We start from the raw sequence: 11,240 nt of genomic DNA, 5'->3' as shown, positions 1-11,240 counted from the left end.
TAAGTGATTAATTTTCAAAGGTTTAAGGATATTATCAGGTGATATTCTGATGGATTTTTATATAAGTCTGCATGATTAATCATGTAGTATTTTCATGCATTTTTCTGAATATGTAATTTTAGCATGCTGAATGCACTTCTACTAAATCGGATCACACTATGCTGACACTCTGATCAAAGTGTCATTTGCATAATTGGCCCAACTCTCTTGGATGAGAAAATGGCCGTCTCCACCTGCCCTAAGGCTGCGTGCCCACTATGCGTTTTTCAAGCGATTTTGGCGCTGAATTTCCGCAGCGAAAATGCTTAAAAAACGCTTCGTAATACATGCCCCATGGTCCCCAATGATAATCCGCATGTGCTGCACACATGCTGCGGAAATTTCCGCTGCGGAAAAATATGCAGCGTAATCGCCGCCACTGACTTGCATTGGACCGCGTGACATCTGCATCACTACATGTGCACAAGCGGATATCACACGGTTCAATGTGCCGTTGGTACCCGGGTCTGGAGAAGAGGAGACTCTCATCCAGACCTGGGTACCATAGAACCTGTTAAAAAAATAATTTAAAATAAAAAATAAAGATTATACTTACCGTCCAATGTCCTCCCGGTGTTTTGTCCCCTCCGTCTGGTCTGCTGTATGGGTCGCGGTGTTGTGAAGGACCTGCCATGACGTCACTGAGTCATGTGACCTGTCACATGACTCAATGACATCACCGCAGGTCCTCAATGACATCACCGCAGGTCCTTCACACCACCTCGAGCCGCCCAAGACACCGGACGCAGCGGACAAAACACCGGGAGGACATCGGAAGGTAAGTATAATGTTATTTTTTACCATTCTTATTCTTTAACTAACTTGGTCACACTACTATAATTCCATGCCAGTTGCATGGATTTATATAGTGTGACCAAGTTGTCAAGCACTTTTCCAAGTGATGCTAAAATCGCTTGGAAAGCGCTTGATAACCCGCATGCAGAAATGCAAGTGAAGAACGCTTCACAAACGCTTCTACCTGGCAGGAAAAACGCATGTAAAAACCGCATGTGTTTTTCCTGCCAGTGAGAAGCGGAAAAAATATGCAGCATTTCTGCATCGTGGGCACGAAGCCTAATAGTAATACATTGTAACGTTGAGAGACATGTTTATTGCCTCTGTAACATTCAGTCAAAGTTCATTTCCCAATATGCAAGATGTAGCCAGCACCCTATAGCATTGTCAGTGCCCCATACTATTGCCAGCCAGTCTGTGTACCCATAGCATTGCCAGCCACAACCACTTTCCATGCAATCTTTCATAAAAAGTACCCAGCACATGCAGCCATGTTCAGTTTCCTCATAGTAACTGTACCGGCCGCCTGGAGTCCGTTCTCTATAGCAATGCTAGCCATAGAGAGGACTCTGGTTTCCCAGTACCGTTGTGAACCACAACTAATCCCTTTTTTCCAGTTATAGCTTACTCATAGACATTGCAAACTCCTTACTATGTCATAGCAGCAAGATGAACACAAGGAGTCAGACTTATAACAGATATATAATGCAGTAACCCCCATCTGGCCGCCATTGCCCCTACAAGTCAGTCAGACTCTCCGAGTGTCAGTGTCGCGCTCTCTCCTCCTCACACAGTGGTGGCCCCGCCCCCTGTGGCCCCGCCCTCTAATCTCTTCCCTGTTCATCAGTGTAGCTTCCCTCTGACAGGCTCAGTCCTCTCCTGCTGTGACAGTCGGTGCCGGCCATGGTTTGGCTGCGCTTCTTGGTATTTCTAGCACCCTGTTTGTCCCATGCCCAGGACTATGAGCCTCCTCGGTATAACTTGAGCCTGGACCTGCTGCCTGAGCAGCGCTGGCAGCCTGTGCTGAGCCATTACAACAGCACAGAAGTGAAGGAAGCTATGCGCTATGTGTTGGAGTGAGTAACCATTAGTGTACTGTATGTGTGCAGCACCAGCGGGTGACATAGGAACCTGCCCATTCTCCGCCAACATACTGCACATCTGGAGTCTGGGAAAGCTGGGTGACAAACTCTGTGGGAGCTGTAGAAGTAGCCATCATGCTTGTCACCCGCTGTCCTAGGAACAGACGCTTTGTCAGAGCTGAACTAAGTTGTAGCATGTATGTATGTGCATGTCAAAGGATAGGCAGGTGTGTAATAGTGTAATACATGCTGCAAAGTAGGAATGAGTGAATCAATCTTAAGTAAATCTAAATCAAATTAATATTTGGTGTGAACACATTTTGTCTTCAAAACAGCATCAGTTCTTCTAGGAACACTTGTACAGGTTATGAAGGAACTGGATTTAGGTTGTTCCAAACATCTTGGGGAACTGACCACAGATCTTCTGTGGATGCACAGTAGTTACAGATAGAACATCACCTGTAAATCACAATCTGATGAAATCATTCACTTTCCTGGTCTTTTCCATCTGGCCCAGACGTGTCAAATGCTTCCAGCCAAGACCCGTCTGCAGATTTTACAACAAAGACACATTGACTTTTCATATTTACTGTCACCATGTAGTCCCAGTCTCCACAAACTCTCCATCCTACTGATACCCTAATACTGAGCCATTGCTGTTATTATTGCACCTGCTATGTGGCATAGTAACATCACAACTCTTAGTGCCCCACATAATAATGCCCACCTCTGGGCCCTTTACATATTCAAATGTTCTTCTTTGTGTCACTTCATGGTAAAATTGCCCCCTACAAAATATTAATGCCCTCAAGTGCACTACAAAGTAACTGCCCACATTTTGCCCCTTAGACAGGAAAATATCCTCTGTGTGCCTCTTTGACAGTTACAATACTCTGAGTCGCCCTATAATGTAAAATTGCATCTTAAGTGCCCTATTACTATTGAATAATGTCCCCTGAGCCCCCCTAAAAAGTAATAATGTCCCCTTAGCAATTATTAATCCACTCTCTATGCTTAAACAAAAGTAATAATGCCCAGATTCCACTATATATAGTAATAATGCCCCCGAGTCACCCACATACTGTAATAATGTCCCAAGTTCCTGTACATACACTTATAACATCCACCACACACAGTATGATGGCTCACACAACCCCCTACAAGTATTTTACTTTTTATTTTTTATCAGTCAGTAAACACTATGGCGTAAAAGCTATTAGAAAGTCGCAAAATATTTGCACATCGCATAGTTAGCAAAATATTTTGCAACTTGGCGTTTTCACATGAGTTTTGCCGAGCTCTGCTAAAATGGGTGGAAAATTGATGTTACACCACATCTCATCTAACTCATAATAAGATAATGGCATTCTTTGCGTTCAAAATCTTAATTTAGTTCCTGACTGGAGTAAGATTTGTTGTGAGGCACAGCCACATGTCAGACATTTCTGATTCATTAAGAGGCAAGTGCTTAATGAATCAGGCACGTCTGACTCTAATGTGCCCCCTCATCAAGACCGGCATGAACAATGCCGGTGTTGATGAATCGGGGCCAAAGAGTCCATGAAGTCAAGCTGTGGCCCTAATAAAGCCTGACATCTCAACATTCAGCCTGTCTGGGGTTACATTAAGAAGACAGAAGAATTTGTGCAAGCCTTTATCCACAGAAGATCTGTGGTTAGTTTTCCAAGATGTTTGTAACAACCTCCATGCCGAGTTCCTTCAAAACTTTGTGCAAACGTACCTAGAAGAATTGATGCTTTGATGCAGTTTTGAGGGCAAAGAGAGGTCACACCAAATAGTGATTTGATATATATTTCTCTCTTGTTCATTCACTTTGCATTTTGATAAAGGATAAACTATAAACATTTATATTTTTAAAAGCATTCTCACTTTATAGTATTTTTTCCACATCTACCTAAAATTTTTGCACAGTATTGTACTGTGTGTAGAACTCTATTGTCATTATGTCTGCCACATGCCCAAGCTGTGGCCATCCTTATGTTCATGACCATACGTAATTTCGATTTCTGTTTCTGCAACCATTCTCACCATCCCCATGCTCCCCGTGTGACACGCTGCGCTTTCTTGGTAGGTTACCTCTCCTTTTGCTATATACCACTTGATGAATGGGTTCGAATGAGCTATATGCTGTGATTATTATTACTTTCTATCATGCCCTCTTCACGTTCATCTTTTATGTACTGTAGCTATTGGGGAGGGTATTTTTCTATATTGATACTCTGGTGAATTTATGGCACATTCTGTGATTTCAGCCCTCTTTTTTGACTTTTTGGCATTATAATACTTACAATTAGGCCTCTGGGCATTGTGCAATTGTGTCTTTTCTCAGAAGTATCGTGAATATACTATTTGGTCCATCCTACCTTGATGCATTATACCATCTGGCACTACCTCTATGTCTGTACTTCATTTATCTTTGTGTGTTTTATGTTTAATAAAACATTGATATTTGTTTGCAACATTCTGCTGTGCTATACTCATCTTTTCATGGTTTGATTGTTCAGCTTGCACATGGATCGTTTTCTGTTTAATCTCACGGGGCACTGTCCATTTTTTTTTATATTTGACATTTATGGCATTTCTTTGTTATTTAGTATTGTACTATGTGTAGAACTCTATTGCCATTATGTCTGCCACATCCCCAAGCTGTGGCCATCCTTATGTTCATGACCATATGTAATTTCGATTTCTGTTCTGTAAACCTATTGTTTAGTTGTTCACAATAATGTGGTTATTTATGTTACAGTACAACATTACCTAAATGGGTACATGCGATGATCCGTCCCCTGGCAGAGGTAGAACTGGCTTTTCTCATTCATGAACCATATGCTGGAGAGATAAAGGGTATCGCCCGAACACTTGGAGTTAATGTTGGTGACATAGTGGCCTTAAACCTCTGCTATGAAGCCACAGCGTAAGTTCCTATACAATTCCTACATTTTATATTTATATTGGCTGCCGGTGTCCTGACTACCAAGCCAGTCAAGTGGATGGCATCTTGTTAGGCTGCGTGCCCACGATCCGTAATAGCAGCATTTTGGAAGCAGCTCACCTGCGCTGAGTTCAAAACGCTGCGTTGTACAGTAGAAGCACAGTGGATTGGATTTATAGAAATCCCATGCCCACTGTGCTTCTATTTTCATAAACTCACCGGCGGCGTGGCTTTACAAGCCACAACATGCAAATTTCTGTTGCGAAGACGATAGTCTCCGCAACAGAAATTCCCCCAATAGAATGTATTGGATGCGGTAAGTCAATGAACACATGTGGATTTACCTGCGTGATCGGAAGCAGCGAAAATATGCTGCGTCCAAAGCGCTGCTATAGCCTGATCGTGAGCACATACCCTCAGAAGTTGGCTCTCTCTATGATGTTTTAGCTATGTCCCCACAAAGGGATGCCATATTATATAGTTGGGTCGGTTTCAATATTAATTCCTTGTAATGAAAGGGACACTAAACTTCCACATGATGCTATAAATGTCTAAGCTTGCAACACCCCTGTACATGTAACTTACAGTGCTAGATTTCCAGCTAAGTTTAAACTATAATATGTCCCTGTCTGTGAAGACCAGTGTCACTCATTGACTTCATATACCTGATGAAAAATCTGCCCCCACTTCTCTGAATGCATGTGACCACAGCAGCCAATCACTGACTTCAGCAGTGGTGCTGGCATGTACAGCACAACAAGACTGCCAAGGCCAGCGACTGATTGCAGCTGTCATGTGGAGGCAGTACAATCACCACAGTGAGGGTGGTGGAGCACCGAGGCATGTAAATGTACTTATTTATTTATTTTTTCAGTCCTGTTTTTTTAAGGAGGTTGTTCCAAGATTGAACCTGATTGGTGTATGTCTGAACGTGGTGCATATACTCAATACTGATTTACTCGCTCAAGAGATTTTGAAAATTTTATTTACATTTTTTCATCATTTGCAAATCATTAACATGTCTATCAGTCATGTGAATTTCCATATTTGCATGAGTTTTCCTTATTGGTGTTGCAATTTCAATGTTGAATAGTATATATATTTAGGAGTAAAATTCTTATAATTAAATTTACTCTTTAAAATATAGTTTGAAGATCTGGCCAGAGGCCATAAAGATAGACTAGACTTGTCCAGCCTCACATCTGGCCACCTTCTCCCTGCACCGCTCTAGGTGACTTGGCAGGTATCTCCTGTGTGAATATAAAGGGATCCAAACTATATTTTCTCGTCGTCAGAGCTTTTCAGAGAAAAATATACCTGGCTGCAATCGTGCCGCTAGGCTCTGATTCATGCCGCCCATAGTTTGGTCAGCATGAATCAACAGGTTCATTTTTAAGAAAATTGTCTGCCCCTATGATAACTTCTATCTACCACATATTGCTTGCTCTGAGAACTTCCAAAAGTAAAACTGCAGTCGGTATCCAGCAAATTTGGGCAGATGGAGAGGCTCTCAGAATTTTGACATCCACCAAGCTTGATTTGCTGATCCTTTTGGGCATCCAATTAGAACTGACAGTGGAATTATTTTTGCTAGAGTATCATGTTTTTTGCTAGAGCACACAACTAATTTATTTATTTATTTATTTTACTCATGTATATATTGCCATTCATTCCACAGTGCTTTACAGACATCATTGGCACTGTCCCCATTGGGGCTCCCAACCTACATTCCCTATCAGTATGGCTTTGGAGTGTGGGAGGAAACTGGAGTACCCAGTACCCAAAGGAAACTCATACAAACACAGGGAAAACATACAAACTCCTTGCAGATGTTTTGACCTGGGATTTGAACCCAGGACCCCAGCACTGAAAGGCTACAGTGCTAACCACTGAGCCACCATGCTGACTCCCTCTTGGATGGGCATTGTTTACGTGCTCTGTAATGTGTAAGTGGCTGGTATTATTTTTGTATATCACTATGATTTTTTTAACCAGTCACTCTTTCCATCACAAGGACACCAGTAAGATCGGAGAAAGGCAACGTTCAACGAAGCCGTCCAACATGCTTCTCGGTAAAAACAGATAAAATTCAACTTTACTGCTTCTATGATTTTTAGAGCATAATGCACATCATCCGGAATCCTCCACCTTCATCACAGTTCCAGTATAAGTGTGTTCATGATGTTGTTAACAGTTTTGCTGAGACCAGTAGTTCCACAAGCGATCACCGCCAATAATACAGTCACACGCTTCCCTTAGAGAACGACTGGACAAAACGCAGCACTGCGGACAATTTTGGGGTCTTTTATTATATTCACAAATGTAAATGAGTTGAAAACCCGTGGCATGTCCGCTTCTACCTGATCCTGAGTTTCTCTATTCTGCTTCTTCCTGGAGCAAGAACTATTAGTCCCAGCAGGACTGACAGCTACATCAGTGGATGAAACACAGATACTCAAAATGTGGCAAAGACTTATGATTTTTGATTATATGCCTTCTGTTCTAAAGATCATCAATGCAGTAAGGTTGTATTTTATATGTTGGTATTTTCCCCTTCTCCCATGACAGCACCACCTGAGAGAGGGTATCCGCCCACCAAGGACAGGAACCTACTGAATAAAAAGGCGGTACCTCTCTTCCGCATCAGTTTTGGTTCCTGTCCTTGATGGGAGCCTCTCTAGGTGGTGCCTCGCATACCTGATCATGGGGTCTGGAATCTGGATCCCGGGATCGGTGCGGCCTGGAGGCCGTGAAGAAGCAGCAGATGGGCCCATCCTGCTTGCGCCTGGGTCTGCGTGTAGGGGGGCGCCTTCCGGGGGGCCTCTCCCGTGTGCGCCGGGTCATGCGGCCGGGGCTGCGCACGCACGGAGGTCCATGACTGAGTGCGCCGGCAGGCCTTATGGGTCTGCGCAAGCACAGGGTTGCGTCACGCCCTGTGATGTAGCGCATGCTTGGGGTGCGATTCAGTAACCTGACGCATCCCCGTATGCAAGCTCGCCAGGGGCCGCTGGGTCTGCGCACGCGCAGGAGTTGGAAACCTTGTGGAGAAACGCGCCAGCTGGCTGTATGGAAAAAAAATAAAGGAGAAAGAGCACGCTGCTGTATCACCCGGAAGGGGAGGGGCGCGAAGGGGGTGGAGCCTCCATATACTTTATATGGATGGGAAGCCAGCAAGATGGCGGTGTCTGCATCCCCTTCATTATGAGTGAGGAGCTGCAGTCACCTGGGCAGCAGCTGTCACCGCAGCAGCAGGAGGAACAGCAGCAGCCGCCTAAGCAACGTAAGCAGTTCAAGCCGCATGTAAAACATCCTGTCCAGCAACGTCGGGGGTCTTCCCATCATCAGAGCCACAGTAATGGGAGCTGTACGAGCGCCGGCAGAACCGGTCAAAAGAAAACGGCTCCGCCAGACGGGATCGTTCATGCGAACGGCAACCACTGTCTCCGGTACCCTAGTCTCTACGGCAGTTTGGTGAGTGATCTTCTTGAAAGTCCACCTTAGTAATGTGCTCTTCTCTGTTTTCTCTTTTTTGTTTCTTTCTGTCTTTGGTAGGAACCTAAAAAGAGTAGTTCTAAGAGCAACAATAAAAAGTGTGCGTTGTAGAGTTAACCTTCCCAGCTTCTACGCTAAAAACCTTTGCTCAGGTTGCATCCAAAGACTATAGCGGATGAGTCTCCTAGCTTTGCTATGGAACTGAAAACCTTAATCCATATGGAAGTCAGGGATTCCTTAAAAACCTTGACTTCACGTAAGAAGAAAAAGCAGAGACGGGTTACCTCTGACTCAGAGGAATCGGTAGAATCCCATATCGCAAAAGAATCCTTTTCCTCCTCTGACCTCTCGTCATCATCTTCATCAGAATCTTCGGATGATAATGGAGGGGGTAGACCATGTTTTTCAGTAGACAATACAGAGAGACTAGTCAAGGCTATTAGAACGACCATGGATATTACCGATGCCAAGGCCACCAGAACGGTTCAGGATTTCATGTCCGGGGGACTGAATCAGAAGAGACGCACATTCCCAGTCAATGAGAGGATCAAAACTCTTATAGATAGGGAATGGAAAAAGCCAGAAAGGAAGGGCCAGCTGCCTTCATCTTCTAAGCGGAGGTACCCTTTTGAAGAGGAGAACGCGGCTAAGTGGGACAAAACCCCCAAAATTGATGTGGCCATCTCGAAATCATCAAAGAAATCCACACTACCATTTCAAGATTTGGGGGCCCTCAAGGATCCGCTCAATAAAAAAGCGGAGTTTTTCCTAAAACAGACCTGGGAGTCTTCAGCGGGGGCTCTGAAACCGGCAGTGGCAGCCACCTGCACAGCCAGGTCAATGATGATCTGGCTGCAGCAATTAGAGGACCAGATTAAGGGGAACGTCCCTAGAGAAAAGATTCTGTCCTGCCTTTGTCTTATGCAGGGGGCAGCTGCGTTTCTTGCGGCTGCATCGGCAGATTCAGTTAGGCTGACTGCCACATCAGCTAACCTTTCCAATGCAGCCCGTAGGGTATTATGGCTCAAGAGCTGGCCAGGGGATGTGCAGTCTAAATCAAAACTCTGATCAATCCCATGTGAAGGGGACTTTCTTTTCGGGAAAGCCTTAGATGACATCTTGGATAAGGCCGTGGACAAGAAACATGGTTTTCCTAGTGAACCATATCTGTTCCCCGTTATAAGACCTCCTTTCAGAAAAGGAAATATAATCGGAGTAAATTTTCCAGAGACCAAGGTAGTTGGATAGACAAGAATTCGAATAATAGAAGCTTCATGTTTGGGGGTCCATCCTCCGAGAGTAAAAAAGCCCCTAATTGACGGACCTCCCCAGGTAGGAGGAAGGTTGTCCCACTTCCTTCCCGCCTGGGAGAAGATCTCATCCAGCACCTGGATTTTGGGCATAATCGGGAGGGGGCAGAGATTGGAGTTCAAAACCATTCCCAGAGACACCGTCAGGATTTCAGCCCCTAGAGACCTGAGAGAGCAAATAGCCCTACAGCAGGAAGTACTAACTCTGGTCGAGAAGAGGGTTTTGATAGAAACTCCAATACCCGAGCAAGGGAGAGGGTTTTATTCAACTCTCTTCCTAATAAAGAAGCCGGATGGCTCCTTCAGAACCATTGTCAACTTGAAGAAGCTAAACGACCACTTAACTTACTGATCATTCAAGATGGAGTCGATAAAATCGGCCATAAAGATGTTGTTCCCAGGGTGTTATATGTGCGTCCTCGATTTGAAGGACGCCTACTACCACGTCCCAATCTATCCAGGACATCAACAGTATCTGAGGGTAGCTGTACATATCGACAAGCATATAAAGCATTTTCATGTTAACAGCTCTTCTCTTTGGCATCTCCATGGCTCCGAGGGTTTTCACAAAGATTATCCTGGAAGTCACAGCACATGTAAGGGAGAAGGATATTCTAGTCATCCCTTACCTGGATGACTTTTTGGTGGTGGGCAGATCAAAAGAACACTGCACAGTGACTCTGACGGAGGTCACAGCCAATCTAAATGGATTGGGATGGATCCTAAATTTAGGAAAATCGAAACTAGAACCGAGGAAGGTTCAGTCCTTTTTGGGTCTCATTCTAGACTTAGAAAACCAGACTTGTCTTCTGCCAGAGGACAAGAAATGGAAGATCAATTCCCTCGTCTCACACTTAATCAGGAATCCATCCATGACCCTGAGAAGTGCAATGTCTACTGGATACGATGACATCCTGTATCCCAGCAGTACAGAGGGCCCAGTTTCATTCCAGACATCTACAGAAGGAGATCCTGACAGCAGACAAGCAGCTCAGAGGTCACCTGGACGGAAGAATATCTTTCGAGTTCGGTAATCAGCTCGCTGGATTGGTGGATGAATCCGGAAAATCTATCTCTGGGGGTTCCTTGGTCATTCCAGGTAACAGATACGATTACAACAGACGCAAGCGCAGAAGGCTGGGGAGCTCACTTGAGAGACCATTCAATACAGGGACTCTGGTCGAACAGCGAGACGGGTCTCTCCTCCAACATGAGGGAGCTGTTGGCAGTCAGAAACGTAGTAGTAGAGTTCAGTTCTCATCTTCAGGGTCAACACATCCGGTTAATGTCGGACAACCGAACAACAGTCGCCTATATCAATCGTCAGGGGGGAACAAAATCCCTTCCTCTGATGTTAGTGACAGAACAGATCCTTCATTGTGTGGAGAATCATCTATTTACGCTCTCGGCGCTGCATATAAGAGGAGAGGAAAACGTAAGAGCTTATTTTCTAAGTCGTCACGTTTTGAAACAAGGGGAATGGGAATTGAATCCAGCGATACTCCAGCAGATTGTTTACCAGTGGGGGCAACCTCAAATAGATCTGTTTGCGAACAAAAGCAATTGGAA

The 11,240-nt window shown here is 44.5% G+C and overlaps 1 protein-coding gene across 1 annotated transcript in view; it reads left to right on the top strand.

Moving 5' to 3' along the window:
• Positions 1 to 1,651: 1,651 nt before the first annotated feature.
• Positions 1,652 to 11,240, top strand: part of LOC141152708 (N-acylethanolamine-hydrolyzing acid amidase-like) — a 69,493-nt gene continuing 59,904 nt past the window's right edge. Inside the window, exons 1-2 of the mRNA XM_073637305.1 lie at positions 1,652 to 1,910; positions 4,684 to 4,851. Coding sequence (XP_073493406.1) covers positions 1,738 to 1,910; positions 4,684 to 4,851 — 341 coding nt within the window. The 5' untranslated portion in view covers positions 1,652 to 1,737. The remainder of the gene's footprint in view (positions 1,911 to 4,683; positions 4,852 to 11,240) is intronic.

This window comes from Phyllobates terribilis, unplaced genomic scaffold (genome assembly GCF_046119375.1).
Source record: "Phyllobates terribilis strain yellow unplaced genomic scaffold, ASM4611937v1 Scaffold_1__5_contigs__length_1240528914, whole genome shotgun sequence".
NCBI lineage: Eukaryota > Metazoa > Chordata > Amphibia > Anura > Dendrobatidae > Phyllobates > Phyllobates terribilis.
This window is presented reverse-complemented; position numbering and strand designations above follow the sequence as displayed.